Below are 17,567 nucleotides of genomic sequence, written 5' to 3' on the forward strand. Positions count from 1 at the left end.
AAGGGGGACACGAGACCTCTGAGCCCCCAGGCCTTAGAAGAAAGAAGGTGGGGCGGCACCCCAGGGGTTGGGGGGGGGGGGGGGGGGGGGGGGGGGAGACCGACACGTATAGAGTCAGGGACAGGAGGCTACAGAGAACCGAGAGAGGCAGAGGACAGCTAGCTAGGTATCTGGGTGATTCTTTAACTCCCGGTTCCAGACCACCACGCCCTCCGGCTCAGGCAGCGGCCCCGCACCCTTCAACAGACGCCCCATTTGCAGCTGAAGCCAGCTCAAGTGACACTCGGACTGAAGAGCTTCGATGCAAACGCTCAGCGAGTCCCCTCCTGCCAGCCCAGGTTGGCTGAGGATAGCCAGACCGAGGCTCCCGGGCCCCCGGATTCAGAACTGGGCAGTGAAAGGGCGGACTAAGAGACTTTTCCGAGCATCCGAGGGCTCTGCTCTCAGAGCTGAACCAAGGGGCAAGCAGCAGCACAGAGCGACGGCCCCTGCCATCACACGGCCCTCTGTGGGTTTCAGAGCATCACCACTGGGTCCACAGCTCTATTCTTCATGCCCATGTTTTGTTCGGGACACGGGTAAAGGTAAGGGGACTGCCCACGGGCACCGCGCCTCAGGCCTCCAGACTCAGGTTCAGCCCATGATCACGGCAACGGGCAGGAGCGCCCAGCACACACCGGGTGTTGGTCCAAGCGCCTCGTACACGTGAACTTATTTCATTCCCCGAACAGCCCTAAGAGGCAGGTACTAGGCAGCGTCCCCCATTTTAGAGATAAGCAAACTGAGGCACAGAGCGGTTAAGCCCCTCGCCTGAAATACTGAACTACCCAACGGTAGAGCCAAGATTCAAACTCAGGCAGTCTGGCTCTAGAGTCTCTTACTCAGGACGCTAGGCGACCTCTCTAAAGGCCATCTGAGGGGACACAGACTCCCCCGCCTCCAGGGGCCAGGCCTGTGTTGCTCGTGAGTGAACCAGGACAGAAAGCGCTGCAGAACCTGGACAGCGCACGCCCTGGTTAAATGCAGGAATGTGAACCCTCAGGTATCAAGTGGAATTTAAAAAAAAAAAAATTAGATTTGTATGTGAAATTCATCAACTTTTAAGAGCTGGACAATGAGTCGTGTTCTCCAAAAGCATGTTTTCTGACAGGTTCGTGGGAGGCACAGCAAGCCGGAGGCACAGCCCCGTGCAACCCCTGCACAAGGTATGATCTTTACACCGCGTGAGGCGCTTCCGGGGGAAGGTGGCTGCAGCTGACTTTTCCAGGCAGACCCTGACCCTGCACGACCCAGGTCTGCACGGGCAGCACAGGGAGAAGATGCCTTCGGAAAACCAGCCTGAAGGCAGCTCCTACGCGTTCAGCCCCCCGCACGGCTGCTGGCCGCTTTCCCTGGGTCGGCTGGTGGCTTGCGGGGGACAAGCACAACGTGCGGCGCGGGAATGCATCGCAGAGCGGCCCCTGAAATGCATCGCACTTGGCAGGAGAAACGGAAGCCCTGACTCTGCCCACGCTCAGCCCAGCCAACGACTCGCCCACTCACCTCCTCAAAGTCATCCAGCTCCTCCAGCCTCGTCCGAACCTTCTCCGACATCGCAGACGTGGCAGTCCCGGCTTTGCCTGAACAGAATGGATTCCCATCACACAGGTGGCTTTCTCTGTCCCCAGCACCCTAAAGGAAGGCACCTCTGACTCTCTGCTTCAACGTGAATAAGGGGGCCAGGGATCAACTTCATTATAGACAACTCCGAGATCTGGAAAACCTCATCCTTATGGAACCAAAGTGCCATTGGAAACATTTTTGCCAAGAAGCTGCCCCCAGAGTTCAGCAGGCCAGCCTCGAAATGGGCCCACACTCTATGCGGTCTTTATAAACTTCTCCCCAAATCGTTTGTTTTCTAAAGAAAGGCAGACCAAGGACGCCTGGGTGGCTCAGTTGGTTGGGCAGCTGCCTTCTGCTCAAGTCATGATCCCAGCGTCCTGGGATCAAGTCCCACATCGGGCTCCTTGCTTGGCGGGGAGCCTGCTTCTCCCTCTGCCTCTGCCTGCCACTCTGTCTGCCTGAGCTCGCTCTCGCTTCTCTATGACAAATAAATAAATAAAATCTTAAAAAAAAAAGAAAGGCAGACCAGAGAAGGACGCCAAAACTCCATCATGCAATTGTCTCCCACCAACAAAAGGCCCCCTCAGGCTCGGACTAGGTGCAAAACTCTCACGTTCTGACACTAAAGCCAGCACCTCATGTCTGCCCAGCACCAGGGCTTCCAAGGCCGCCTCCTCCCATTACCTCTCAGCCGATTCCCACCATCCTATCGGTGGGTGGCCGGACAGAGGCAAAGGGAGGTCCTCCAGGCCGCAAGCCAGCTACGGGATGAGGCCACGGGATGAGGCCGTCTGTCCAGCTGGCTCTTCTGCCCAACAGGCCTCATCTCAGAAACCTTTCCCCATCCGAAAGGGGCTTCTGTTCTAGAGCTAAGCTCCCCCTGCTCCGGCCCTCCAAACCCACTCTCAGGAACACAAGTTCGTTCTTTGCAGGCACTGGCTTCTTCGATCTGGTATTAACTCAAAGATTTGTCTGGGAACAGGCCGAGAGCACAGTGCGTTACTTAATTACTAAAAAAACGACTACTTAAGTTTCCAAATAATTTTTTTTTTTTTTAGCCTCGTTTCTACAGTTCCTTTGAATTTGAAATATTATACAGAAAGGGCACACACGCACATTTTAATAGGTAATTCTAAAACCCTGTGCCCACCATCCAGTCCGGATATGGTCTTGCTTCCTGGTCACCGTTACCTTTACTTGAAGAAATTCATCCACGTCGTTACACAGAGCTGTTGCCCTGCTGTTAATTACTTTACACTGTGTGAATACACCACAGTAGGCACAGCAGGGCCTGAGACTCTGCATTTCTAATGACTCCCAAATGATGTCAATGCTACTAGCCCTTGGACCACACTTTAAGAAAACCACGGAATTTGGGGTAGCTCAGTTGTTAAGTGTCTGCCTTCAGCTCGGGGCATGATCCCAGGGTCCTGGGAAGGAGCCCCACATTGGGCCTGGAGGGAGGCCTGCTTCTCCCTCGCTCACTGCCCCTGCTGGTGTTCCTTCTCTCGCTGTGTCTCTGTCAAATAAATAAAATCTTAAAAAAAAAAAAAAAAAAAAAAAAAACATGGAATTTGGAGAGAGTTGGAAAACACTTTCTTTAAAGGGCCAGATGTATTTTAGGCTTTGTTGAGACATCGTCTGTCCCAGGTACTCATCTCTGCCACGACAGCACAAAAGCAGCTACAGGCAATATGGGAACAATTAGGCATGGCTGGTTATAAATAAAACTTTATTTACAAGCTTAAACAGGGGGCCAGATCTGGCCTGTAGGACACAGTTTGCTGATTTCTGATCTAGAGCATATCCTAATAGAACTGCTGAGTTACAAGGTTAGCCCAACTTCAATTTTAATAGACACCACAAGAGTGCTTTACACTCCCACTGGCAGCATGAGAGCTCTCCTGCTATCCACTCTCACCAGCAAGAGACCTTGTCAGTCCTTCTGATGTTTGCAAACTGGAAGATATCCAACAGTAGAACTTACTTTTTCACAGTTTGGGGTCAAAGTTACAGCCCTAACAAAGGCACCCCCGCTCTCCTAATGTCCGAAGTGCTGCTCCCACCTGCAGAGGACGAGGGAGGGTTGCAGCTGCCGTACTAGTGATCTGCAGAGAAACCACAGCTGTGCTCATCTGCACCCCAGGGGTTCACGAGCTGTGTCAGCTGCCTCAGAATCACTTGGGAGCTCCAAAAAAAGCACTTTGCAGGAGTGTCCTGCTGGCACAATCGGTTAAGTATCCACTTCTTGGTTTTGCCTCAGGTTGTGATCGCAGGATCATGAGATGGAGCCCCTCGTTGGGCTCCGCACTCAGCACGGAGTCCGCTTAGGACTCTCTCTCCCTCTCCGCCTCCCCACCCTGGGCTCACGCTCTCTCAAATAAACAAACTTATTAAAAAAAAAAAAAAAAGGCAATACCTGGGTCCCACTCCTCAAGATAAATTCAGCAAGTGAAGTGCGGCCCGCAGTGCGTTTTGTTTATTTTTTAAAGATTTTAGTTATTTATTTGAGAGATCACAAGTAGGCAGAGAGGCAGGCAGAGGGAGAGGGGGAAGCAGGCTCCCCACTGAGCAGAGAGCCCGATGTGGGGCTCGATCCCAGGACCCTGAGATCATGACCTGAGCCGAAGGCAGAGCCCACGGAGCCACCCAGGCGCCGCCCCCCGCAGTGCGGTTTTTGTTTGAAAGTCGCTCAGGTGAGCCTGCTGCAAAGCTAGTTTGAGGCGCACTAGCCCAGAGAATCTGACCGTGTCGTGGCAGAGGAAAAGGAGGACTACAGTGTTTCAGGACCAGTGGCCACTAAAACTGTGACTCCCGTCCCCAGCGGATCTGCCTTCTCACCTGGGGTGCGGGCTGGGGGGTCAAGACCTAAGGCAAAGTAACAGGATCTCCAGAAAGGAGAATTTTACGATTCCCCAGCGGGTGAGGAGGCACCAAGAGAAGACTGCCGCTGCTCCGTAAAATCAGACAGGGAGCCCCTGTTTTACTGCTAGAAACCCCTTCGGTCTTTCTCTCCCCGCCCCATTCATCCCCTAAGTCTGTATTCCAACTCTACAAAGTCCATGCATGACCGAAGAAAGGACAGCCTTACTGGAATTCAACACCAGACAGGACACCACAGACTGCTTTCCTCTGTGAAATTATACAAAAGCTTATGGGAGAATTCCCCGTCGAGCCAGTAACAGCAACAAAAACTCACCTTTTTCAGATCCCATAAACAGATTCTGCAGAGGCAAAAATAATTTGTTAGTATTTTAAATTGACTAGTTTCTTCAACAACAACAACAAAAAACCCTGGAAGGTACTTAATCACTCAAGGAGCACGAAGATAACACAACTCGGTGTTTTCTGACAAAGGCTACTTACTTACCCACATGAAGAACAGAACTCTTTTTTTTTTTTTAATTTTATTTATTTATTTGACAGAAAGATCACAAGTAGGCAGAGAGGCAGGCAGAGAGAGGAAGGGAAGCAGGCTCCCTGCTGAGCAGAGAGCCCGATGTGGGGCTCGATCCCAGGACCCTGAGATCATGACCCGAGCTGAAGGCAGAGGCTTAACCCACTGAGCCACCCAGGCGCCCCAAGAACAGAACTCTTTAATCAAAGGAGGAAAACGCAGCTCACTAGAAACGACGGCAGATTCAAATTTCCACACAATTCAGAACAAAGTGAGCCAACAAGTAGCACAATTTTGGGGGCACTGGCGTTGGGGGTGGCCTTTGGCTTACTGTCGATGAGGGTTTCACGGCCTTGGCGCCACTGACATTCTGGACTGGAAAAGCCAGGTGGGGGGTGGTGGGCACTGCAGGTCATTTAGCAGCATCCCTGGTCTCTACCCCCTAGATGCCAGTCACACCCTCACAGCTGTGACAACCAGAAATGCCTCCAGACATTGCTGTGTGTCCCCTGGACGGTAAAATTACTCCTGCTTGGAAAATCACTGCTCTCAAGTAACTCAATGCTTTCAGAGAATCAGAACAAAATGCCTAGGCCAACGATTCTGCCTGCAGCCCCTCACCCGATGCGAGCCTTGAAAGGAAGCCGGGAAGAGAGGAACTGGGGCAGAGCTCGCCCACCGCCCGCCGCTCCCTTCTACTCACAGCCTCGACTCCTGACGGGCACACTGGCCCCCGCTTCCCAGCGTCCTTCTACCTGTGTCTGGCCTGTGATGACCTTCAAGACACGTTCAACGGGGGCGTGTGGGTGGCTCAGTGGGTTAAGGGTCTGCCTTCGGCTCAGGTCATGATCTCAGGGTCCTGGGATCGAGCCCCGCATCAGGATCTCTGCTCAGCGGGGAGCCTGCTTCCTCTTCCCCCTCTGCCTGCCTCTCTGCCTACTTGTGATTTCTGTCAAATAAAGAAATCTTAGGGGAAAAAAAGAGACAAATCCAATGGGTATGTCAATGCGGGACTCTGGGAGGGATCCTCAAATGAGCGAGGGTCCATCCTACTTTCCCTCTGCCTTTTTCCAACAACTTGGTCATGAGGGGACCCTGGACAGGGCAGGACAGAAAGAGCTGCCATTCCAGCCCCAGACCACCCACCTCCCGGCTGCTTTTCAGGGTCAAGGGAGAAACATCAGTCCTCCCTACGACACCAATGAGGGTTTTGGTTTAAGTTCCTGAACCTTGTTCTCCTCAGTGATACCAGTAACCCCGCCATGGCCCTGCTTTCCCCGGCCAGTCTCGGGTCTCAGCTCAGGGTCAGTCACTCTGCTCTGTGGCCACCCAGAGAAACCGAACTTCCAGTTCTGGAAGAAAACCAGAGCCATGGCAAAAAGTACACCTTCTTGGGGGTGGGGAGGGGGGCTCCTCACCGCCCGAGACCTGCCCAGACACAGGGTTCCGCAGGTCCAGTTCTTCCCCTGAACAGTGCCAGAGCCCGGATTCTTGACACATTTTTTGAGACATCAATCAGCACAGTTTTCTCCCAACTAACACAGACACGATGAGGGGAAAGTATAGAGCCCAGGCACTGTGATGCCGCGATCTGTAAGAAATCCTGTTCCTGGCACAGAAGCTCCTACTACCCTTGGAAACCAAGAGATGAGAGCAGTAAAGGGGTCTTCTGTTCATTGACTTTTGGACCCACCTTATGGATGGAAACTGGTTTCCACGGGAAGCAAACAGGTGATCAAAGGATTAGAATTTTCAGTCCTACCCCCACCTCCAGGGAAGGGAGAGGGGCTGCGGGTCGAATCCGTCACAAGTGGCTAATGATTTAATCCATCCGTGTCTATGCAATGAAATCTCCATAAAAACCCCAAAGGACTGGGCTCCGAGAATTTCCAGGCTGGCGAACAGAATGCACCCACCTACCACCAGGCAGGACACCAAACTTCAGGGGGACAGAAGGTCCTTTGTACGGAACCTTGCCCTAGGTCTCTCTTCCAATGGACGCTGATTTACCACCTTCAATAGCCTTGCAATCTAGTGAGCGACCCGGTTTCCCGAGATCTGTGAGCCACCGAGCAAATGAGCCAAACCCGAGGAGGGGGTGGTGGGATCGGACACACTGCCAGATGGCTGGAAGCACAGTGGACAACCTGGACTCGGGGCCCTCGGTTGAAGTGGGAGAGGGCGCCGAGGCACCAGGCCCCTAACACGTGGGAAGCGACACCGTCTCCCGGTATCTCTGTGACAGAACACAGCTGAGCTGCAGGACACCCAGCCGGAGTCAGAGAATTACCCGGTGTGAGGGAAAGTCCTACACATGCCACCAGGGGCAGAACCGCAGGGACAAAACGATTACTGCCAAGTCCGCAGCGCACTGGTACTCACGATGGAGAGCTTTTCCGTGGTGGTGTAGCGGGCGAGGATTTCTCCCCGTTTGCTGGCCCAGGGCTCGAAGTCGGATCCTACGATGGCGTTCTCGTCTCTGTCTCGTCTCTTCCTAGAGCTGTCCTGAGGACAGGCAAGACAAGCCGCAGTATCGTTTTAGTCTTTAAATTTTTTTACAATTTTATTTATTTATTTGACAGAGAGAGATCACAAGTAGGCAGAGAGGCAGGCAGAGAGAGAGGGGAAGCAGGCTCCCTGCTGAGCAGAGAGCCCGATGTGGGGCTCGATCCCAGAACCCTGGGATCATGACCTGAGCTGAAGGCAGAGGCTTTAACCCGCTGAGCCACCCACGTGCCCTCCGTTTCAGTCTTTAAAAACAAAGTATAACCCATGCTGGGTGTAGAGATTGCTTAAAAAAAAAGAAAAAACAAAAACAAAGCATAAGCCAACACGGTGATGGCAGTTGACCATAAGGTATTGCAAAACTGAGATTTGCTAGGAGAGTCCAACGTAAATGCTCTCACCAAATTAAACAAACAAACAAACAAACAAAAAGGTAAATACGTGAGGTGATGCATGTATTAACTTCATGGGGGACGTGCTTTCACGCTGTATACAAACAGTAAATATTCAGGGCACCTCGGCAGCTCAGACCATCACGCCCCCATCTCTTGGTTTCAGCTCGGGTCATGACCTCATGGCAGTCGTGGGATCGAGCCCCAAGACAGACTCCATGTTCAGCAGGAGTTTGTTTGAGGATTCTCCCTCCCCTTCTCCATTATCCCCTCCCCCCACTCATGATCTAAAATAAATAAATCTTTTTTTAGGAAAAAAAGACAAGGGACAACTGGGTGGCTCAGTGGGTGGATCCTCTGCCTTCGGTTCAGGTCACAATCCCAGGGTCCTGGGATCGAGCCCCACATTGGGCTCCTTGCTCAGCTGGGAGTCTGCTTCTCCCTCTGCCCCTCACCTTGCTGGTGCTCACTCTCTGTCTCTCTCTCAAATAAATAAATGCAATCTTAAAAAAAAAAAAGAAAGAAAGAAAGAAAGAAAGAATCAAGGAACAGCAAATGATCATTTTGCAACCACCACAACGGCAGAGTTCAACTGCAGAGAATATCCCGGGCGGCAAGACTGTGGGAAGACAGGCACCGCCGGCGGTGCTAGAATGCCGGACAGTGACTTGGCCGCAGCTGTCAAAACTATGAACCCACTGCTGTAGCCCTGTACTGAACTTCTAAGAAGTTACCCTGCGGGGGGGGGGGGGGGGGGGTCGGGTCGGTGCCTGACTGGCTCAGTGGGTGGAGTGTGTGACTCTTGATCCTAGGGTTGTGAGTTTGAGCTCCATGTTGGGTACAGAGATTGCTTAAACATAAAACTTTAAAAAAAAAAAAAAAGAAGGGGCGCCTGGGTGGCTCAGTGGGTTAAGCCTCTGCCTTTGGCCCAGGTTATGATCTCAGGGTCCTGGGATTAAGCCCTGCATCGGGCTCTCTGCTCAGCAGGGAGCCTAGTTACCCCTCTTTCTCTGCCTACTTGTAATCTCTCTCTGTCAAATAAAAAAAAAAAAGAAGAAGAAGAGGAGAAAGTAGTAGTAGGTATCCCACAGAAATCCACGTGCACGAGACATGGGTCTGTTCAAGGCACAGCATGCCACAGCCAACATGAGCGAACACTAGAACAGTCCATGTGTCCAGCATTAAGTAAGTCCTCCTTTTTTAGGATATAAGGCAGCTACTAAAAATAAGAAGACTGCCCCCTAAGGGGCACCTGGGCGGCTCAGTTGATTAAGCTAACTGCCTTCGGCTCAGGTCATGATCCCAGAGTTCCAGGATCGAGTCCCACATTGGGTTCCCAGCTCCATGGGGAGTCTGCTTCTCCCTCTGACCTTCTCCTCGCTCATGCTCTCTCTCTCTCAAATAAATAAATAAAATCTTAAAAAAGAAAAAAAAAAAGATTGTTCCCTAAGTATGAACACGGGAAGCTCTCCAAGACACCCCGTCAAGTTAAAAAAAGAAAAAAAAAGTGGACAATGCCAGCCCAGAACGATGGTTCAGAGTGTGGATTCTGAAGTCAGCCTGGCTGGGCTCGAAGTCAGTGCATCCACACTCCTCCTCGCCGGGGGCCCCTTTAGAACACCTGTCACACTGTGAGCACTAGGGACACACCGAGAAAATGTCTGCCATGCGGTCAGCAAATCTGGTTACTGTTGTACATGTTACTCATACAGGAATATGTGTATAAATACTCAGAAACTGTTATTATAGATAGATCCCTAAGAAAATACAAAGAAGGGGCGCCTGGGTGGCTCAGTAGGTTAAGCGTCTGCCTTCCGCCCAGGTCAGGATTCCAGGGTCCTGGGATGGAGCCCCGCATCGGGCTCCCTGCTCATCGGGAAGCCTGCTTCTCCCTCTGCCTGCTGCTTCCCTGCTTGTGTGTGTGTGCGCTCCCTAATCAATAAAATCTTTTTTTTTTTTTCTTCCAAAGACTTATTTGACAAAGAGACCGCAAGAGAGGGAACACAAGCAGGGGGAGTGGGGGAGGGAGAAGCAGGCTTCCCACTGAGCAGGGAGCCCGACGCAGGGCTCGATCCCAGGACCCTGGGATCATGATCCAAGCTGAAGGCAGACACTTAACAACTGAGCCACCCAGGTGCCCCATCAAGTAAATAAAATCTTAAAAAAAAAAAAAAAAAGAAAGAATATACAAAGTGATACAAAGCGACTGAAGAGACACTGAAAACACTGATCACGGATGACCTCACAGGCGGCCAAGAGGACGCGGGCTTCATTGGCAGTGCTTAACTCTCTTACGTGAAAAATCAGCACTTACCTATGTAACTAAGAATAAATAAATAAATAAAGGAATTATAAGGGTGAAATTAAAGCCACAAATGAGTTTGGAAGTGCCTCCATAAAGAAAGGAAGAAGCTTCAAGGATCGGCTCCAGCCTCTCCCCAAGCCGAGCGGCCTCCAAGAGCCAGACCTTGTGGGCGGCTCCGTCAGCTGAACTGCTACAAACAAAACGCCCCCCTGCCCCCTGCGGGACCCCTGCAGATTGAAAACAAAAAAGATGAGAAGCTGCCGCCCCCCGCAGAACCCACCACCGGCGGTGGCCGTGTTACCGTGGCTGCGGGGTCCGCCGAGGCTGCGAACATGGAGAGGGGGTCGGTCCCATCCAGCACGCTGCTCAGCGGGTCCACCACGGAGCTGGAGGACGACGAGGACGTGGAAGAAGAGCTGCCTTTCCGGCTCACTTTCTTGGTCTTTGACTCTGTGACCTGTGGGGGGAACCCGAGAGGTCAAGTGCAAGTTTCCCAAGACTTTTCCCAGAGAAATATTCACATATGCTTTCGCTCATTCCCTTTGTCGAAGGGAGCCTTGCTTGGAGCAGGGAGGCTTATCTTTTGTGCCAGATGGCCATGACTCAGAATCCTAGCTATGGAGGATGGGAAGGCGCAGGGTAGGGGTGAGGGAGAGACAGGGCCATCGGGACCCGGGAGCTGAGCTCTAACTGCACCCCTGTCGAGCCCTCTTACCCAAAGGGTGTCCCTGGACAGGCAGCATCTACATCACCAGGGAGCGGCTCCAATATGTAGACTCTCGGGCTCCCCTGGGACCTACTGCATCAGAAACCTCATCTTCACAAGACTGTCACGTCATCCACGAGGGGACGAGGGTCGAGGGAGGGTCATGAAGTGGGGACCGCGAGATCCCAGGTTTGTCTCGCTCTGCACGCAGTCTCAGAGGTGCTGCCGAACTGTGTCATCACCGCAAAGCAGTGGTGACGATGAGGAAAAGGTTCCTTTTTGGAGAAATTCCCAATGCCACCTGCTGGTGGTCCTGAGGGGTGGAGGGGGCAGGTGTTGGGGTGTGAAGCCATGTCTTTGTTCCACTCGCCTCCAATTGTCCCCAACTCCAGATGACGGGACCAGAAGTGAACCCTTGGGCAAAGAGGATCCAACCAGTCTCTCTGCTGAAAACAGGACCACATTCCAGAAGGGCCAGTTGCACTCCACTCCCCACTTGAAATGAAGAAGCTATGAAAACCCAGGGGCCAGGGGCAGAGGGACAAAGGACAAGTTGACTGGCCTTTGTCCCTGGTTCTGGGAAAGGGGGCTCTCCTCCTTGGAGAGTCTGTCACTCACAAGCCTCTGGGTCATACCAGAGTTTAGCTAACGAGATGCCGCATCATGGGGGCTGCTCATGACGGAGACCCAGCCTGTGAGCACAGCCACGTGCTATCAGCCTGACCTCAGGGGAGGGAGATGCAGAGGGGGTTCGATCACGTGGCCAAGGAATCACTCCTCCACGCCAATGTAATAAAATCCCCAATAGGAAGTGTGGACGCACCAAAGCTCAGGGGAGCTTCGTGGTTGGACACGACGTGTCCACAGGCAGAGGGCACGAAGCTCCCTGTGGAAACTTCCCGGACCTCAACCTAAGTGTCTCTCAGCTGGCTGCTTCTCACTTGTATCCTTTATATAAACTTATAGGGACAGTAGTTTCCGGAGGTCTGTGAGTCTTTCTAGTCCAGTGTTGAGCCCAAGGGAGACCTCAAGGAACATCTGGATATGCAGCGAGCTGCTCAGAAGCACAGGTGGCCTGGGGTCCCCCATATTTGCAGTGGGTGTCTCAAGCAAGGCCAGGCTTATTGGAGACCTTGACCTCAACCCATAGGGTCTGACGCCATGACACCAAGCTCGGGTGATTTGATCAAGCACCAAAGACGGGGACCATCTACACCCCTTGCCTGTTTTTCTTTTCTTTTTTAATCACTCACAAGTAGACCAAGATGCTATTCAGGGCAGCATCCTCTACGGGAATCAGAGAGATGCTTAATGTTCCACACGGCAAATTAAGAAGGTCCACTTCAGGAACAAAAGCATCCCGTGCTGTGTCAGCCCCGCGAAGACGAGAAAGGGCAAGAATACACATGATGAGTGGGTGAGGTCAATGTCACACACACAAAAAAAACGGAAATAAAAAACTAGCAGAAATAAATACGCAAAACTGGCTACTGCGGGCAAATGGGAAAGACCCCAGATCAGGCCTGTAATTTTGTGGAGTGAGAGTATCAGGTAGGGAGCCCCTGACAAACTTACAGTTATGGGCTTCAGCGGGTGATAGTCCCCAAACTCCAATGGCACAGCCTCCAGCCGGCATGACGCAAACTCGGCCTTGTAGTTCCTGCTCCTGGAATGCCTGGCAGATAGCAAAATGCACACATGGATCAGCTGAGGGACACAGAACACACTCGAACTGTTTGCTCAGACTTCCTCAAGGATACAGCAGTTTACAGCAGCATGGTACTTCTACCAAGACCGAGAAACGCTAAATAGAATTCTAACACTCAGTTCAAGGTCTAAGTAGCTGCCAAGGCATCTGGGACCTGTATCCAGACACCAGAACCAAGGGCGCTCAGTGACGTCAAGTCAACTCCCCTCCCCGACCTTACCCCCAAGACCACAGAGGCTTGAAGGAAGAGCTTCTCAAGAGAAGTGGGTGCAGGAAACGGAGAGATTGGGCCCTGGGTTTCCCTGCAAAAGGTTCACAAAAGCTGTATGAAGCCAGAGAAGGAAGCCAAGCAGGAAGCAGACAAAGAGAACACGGTTTTCATCCGTCTGAGATCATGAGATGGAAGAGGGCAACGAGTATCACATTGGTGCACACGGGGCAGACAGACTGGAAGGACAGCAAACAGCGGGAAAGGTGCTAAGGGGCAGGAAGGGAAGGTCTAACACTCGTACAACTGGAACCCTAAAGGGGAAGAGAGAAAGAACAGGCAGAAGCAGTGTTCGAAGGGATGACGCTGAAATGAAAGACATCAAGCTACAGATTCAAGAAACACCTGTGCCCCAAGCAGGACCCGTACAAAAGCACAACTAAAACCAGACTTGGTACTTTTGTAGTAAAATGGCTAAAAACTAAAGAGAAGATTTCTTAGAAGGGAAAAAAGAGCCCCTCTTTTCAAAGAATGACTGCCGTCTCAGCAGAGATGACAGCCAGCAGACAAAGGGGTGGTCCCAAGGAAATGACCTGCCGACCAACAATTCTGTACCTATAGGCACTACCCTTCAGTCATAAGGGCTACAGGGTTTCTAGTTAAAGAAAAACAGAGACCAGCAGATACAGCAGACTAGGCTTAAAAAAAAAAAAAAAGAAAAGAAAAGAAAAAGAAAGGCTACATGTGGAAACAAAGTGATCCCAACTGAAAACAAAACATATGTAATATGTACACACTCATATATACCCATACCTACTTTACGGTAATAAAAGATAAAGGCGTGAGTAAAACTAGATTAGTGACAGCCAAAAATGATAACTTCCGGTATTTAAAATACGTGTAAAATTAAAAGGCACGACAACTAGCAGAAATCTTTACCTCCAAAGATGATCATGTTAGAGGAGATGGAACTTCAGGACATGATAAGGTCACAAGGGAGAACTCATGAGGGGGATCAGAGCCCTGAGAACAGGAACCCCAGGGAGCCCCCCCATGCTGTGAAGACACACGGTGCAGGTGTCGGGATCCCAGACTTTCAGCCCCCAGGAGAAACAAATACTTTTGTTTATAAGTTTACCCTGTGATTTTTTTTTTTTTTAACAGTAGCCCAAATGGACTAAGATAACAGGGACTGAGAAGTGGGGGTACACCGAAAATACCTAAAAATGAGGAAGCAGCTCAGGAACCGGAACAGGTACAGGCTGGAAGGGTTTTGCAAGACAGACCAGAAAAGCCCCATGGGCGACTATCACAAGGGCTGGCAGAGAGTCAGGAGAGCTGCAGAGAAAGCCCTGACCCTCCCCCAGAACACGCCGCTGATTGCGAACAGAAGCTGCTAGAAGTTTGGACAGTGAATGTCAGTCTAGCGAGGCCTCAGATGGAAACAGGACCAGGTTACTGGACATGAAAGGTGATTCCTATCATAATGTGGCAGGGAGCTTGGCCGGACTGCGCTCATGTCCTGGTGTTCTGCGGAAGGCAGAACTTGGGAGCCATGAAATGCGGTATGTGGGTGCGGACATTTCCAAGCCCAGTGTTGCAGGACCAGCTTGGGGGCTCTTGAATAACTTCAGTAAAAATCAAGAAGAGAGAAATGGCTGAAAGCCAGAGGGCTCATCAAAAGGGAAACAGGTTTTAAGATTTTATTTATTTGAGAGAGAGGGAGAGACAGGAAGCACAGTTGTAGGGAGAGGCAGAGGGAGAAACAGACTTCCCTCAGAGCAGGGAGCCCGATGCAGGGCTCGATCCCAGGACCCTGGGACCATGGCCTGAGCCAAAGGCAGACACTTAACAACTGAGCCACCCAGGCGTCCCGGGAAACAGGTTTTAAAAACTTGGAAAAAACTCAGAGTGTCAAAAAACATAGAGCTAGTCATGACGTTCCTCAGCCTCCAACCCTCCCAACCCAATCCTGCCCCATTCCCAGCCCCGGGGATTCCTTAGTTCTTGCAGGAACCCCAAATCCAGCTGCGCTGTGCAACCTGTCAGCCTTACAGAGCTCCACTAACCCAGAAACCTAACTCAGTACAAGAGAACGGGGATCCCAGGGCATTTCATGACTATCCCTCTCTAAATTAACTGTGGCTCAGAGAAGGTCAACCACACGGGTAGAGCTCTGCTTTTTATTTTTATGTTTTGAAAGGGAAAACCCTATCATGATATATTGCCTAATGTCTCTGCGTCACACCAAACACGCCCCGTCTTCGTCTCCAAAAATACAAAATGCTCTTCCAAACTCCCTGTGACATGCGGCCAGCCAATCCTTGATTTATAAAATAAACAAAGACCTCCAGAATAAATAAAGTGGAGTAACACCCATCCATTTTTTAAACGGAATTTAAAAGTCAAACGAAGCTTTTCCTCCTTTCGATCATTCTTAACTTCATCAATGGAATTTTGGAAGGTTTAATAGAATGAGTGGAAATGTAATCAGACCTGAAATTCGGTTGCTAATGGTTTTCATCCCCGTCATAATCGTCAACAGATCAATCAACAACTGAGAAAAGCACAGTCTCAAAAGAGTAGGGTAACTTGATATGCAGAATAAAGTAATAGTTCTCATTTATTATGCGCTGACTGTATACCGGGATCCCGGCCACACCCTCCCCCCCTCCCTCATTTAACCAACCCCCTGATGCAGGCGCTCTTATTACGCCCATTTTGGAGACAGAGAAGCTGAGGCTTATGGAGTTCAGATGACAGCAGAGAGTGCTTAGGGACACAAGCAAACGGAGGCAGCCCAATTCTCGGGTGCAGGAGCTCTGTAGACCACCTGTGGGTCCTCTTGAGAACCTCAAACAATTGTCTGCTTTTGTCTATTTTTTTTTAATTTATTTATTTTTTTAAAAAGATTTTATTTATTGGGGCACCTGGGTGGCTCAGTGGGTTAAGCCGCTGCCTTTGGCTCAGGTCATGATCGCAGGGTCCTGGGATGGAGCCCCACATCAGGCTCTCTGCTCAGCCAGGAGCCTGCTTCCTTCTCTCTCTCTCTGCCTGCCTCTCTGCCTGCTTGTGATCTCTGTCAAGTAGGTAAATAAAATCTTTAAAAAAAAAAAAAAGATTTTACTTATTTATCTGACAGAGATCACAAGGAAGCAGAGACAGGTGGGGTTGGGGAGGGCGGGGGAGGTTGCAGCAGGCTCCCTGCCAAGCAGAGAGCCCGATGTGGGGCTCCATCCCAGGATCCCGGGATCACGACCTGAGCTGAAGGCAGAGGCTTTAAACCACCCAGGAGCCCTATATATATATATATATATATATATATATATATATATTTTTTTTTTTAAAGGACCAAGATTTTAAATAAATTTTTTAAGTTTGAGGGGAGGAGGAAAAATAATAGGGCTTCTGGGAAAAAAAAAAGGAAACATTTATCCTTTCAGAAATTCCACATCAAACAGCGATCTGTTGATTTTTCTATCACTTCCATTGTTTTTCCTCAAATTTGTTCTTGGCTCCTAAATCGTTTCCCCACAACTTGAGATGCTGAAGCCTGGTCTTCCACGCCTGGGTCTTTGGTAAGGCCAACAGCGCCCCCCAGCGGGCATTTTCCCAACTTCCCTACTTTGCTTTTCCACTCAACAGAGCAGACGAACCTGATAAAAAACCCCCACGATCCCAGCTCCCCGCAACGCTAAAGGCTCACGTGGGTCCTTGGCGGCTGCCACAGATGCCAACTTTTCCCACCTCTACTCCTGGCTGCTCCGAGCCGCTGGCTACTCAAAGGTGGTCTAAAAAAGTCTCAAAGTGGTGGTGAAATTCTTGACTAAAAAGCAGGTGTTTTTAGGGGATTACCACAGGATTAAACAGGGAAGGTGGCCCACGGTGTCCTGGACATCACAGATGTTAGCCCCTGACAAAATATATCAGAGATGTTACAGTGTAGCTGGAAAGAGGCATTCTAGGAAGACCCATGACAACATAGTGGGGTTAGGGGAGCCCTGCACCCCAGAACCTGGATTGGAGGTCCAGCTGCGGGGAACTGTTAAGAGCTTCAGGACAGCCACTGGGCTCCAACCCTCAGGCTCCTGGCAGGCTGCCCGATTTTAGGCAAACGAACAGCTTCACCTCTCTGCCTCCACTTCCTCACCTGAAAAATGGGGCTGTTTTGAGGGCTAAATGAGATGAGGCACACTAAGCACTTAACAGAGCCTGGTGCACACAAAAAAAGACCCTGTAAATGTCAAATTTAATGAAAGAGACCCCTTTCTTCTCTGCAGACCTTCTCTGTTTCCTCATTCATGCCACAGAATATTACTGAGCACCTACTATCTGCCAAGCTCCATGCAAGGCATGAAAAGGTTAAAACTTGGTCCCTTTATTCGAAAAAAATATATATATATATATTTATTTATTTATTTATTGAGAGAGAGAGAGAGAGGAAGGGGGAGGGACAGAGGTGGACTCTATGCTGAGTGCCCGGCTGGATGCAGGACTCCAGGTCACGACCCTGAAATCAAGAGTCGGGCGCTTAATGGACTGAGCCACCCAGGTGCCCCTGGGTCCCTTGTAAAGAGCACCAAGCATCTGGAATTGGCCAGATCAGGAGCTGTGCAGACCCCAGATGTTAGGAGGTTTATGGCACCTCTGTTTGTGATTTAAAGTTGCAAATAAAAATGTACTGGGATGCACAGACTTAAAAAGTATCTTCCTGGATTTTCTCATTAGAAAATTCCAGACAAGT

General features: G+C 50.6%; 1 protein-coding gene across 1 annotated transcript in view; it reads right to left on the reverse strand.

Moving 5' to 3' along the window:
• Positions 1-17,567, reverse strand: part of VPS35L (VPS35 endosomal protein sorting factor like) — a 116,387-nt gene that overhangs the window by 97,558 nt on the left and 1,262 nt on the right. Inside the window, exons 2-6 of the mRNA XM_059415205.1 lie at positions 12,483-12,582; positions 10,503-10,658; positions 7,382-7,504; positions 4,802-4,826; positions 1,543-1,619 (exon numbers count right to left, since the gene is read on the reverse strand). Coding sequence (XP_059271188.1) covers positions 1,543-1,619; positions 4,802-4,826; positions 7,382-7,504; positions 10,503-10,658; positions 12,483-12,582 — 481 coding nt within the window. The remainder of the gene's footprint in view (positions 1-1,542; positions 1,620-4,801; positions 4,827-7,381; positions 7,505-10,502; positions 10,659-12,482; positions 12,583-17,567) is intronic.

This window comes from Mustela nigripes, chromosome 11, assembly GCF_022355385.1.
Source record: "Mustela nigripes isolate SB6536 chromosome 11, MUSNIG.SB6536, whole genome shotgun sequence".
NCBI classification, from domain to species: Eukaryota; Metazoa; Chordata; class Mammalia; order Carnivora; family Mustelidae; genus Mustela; species Mustela nigripes.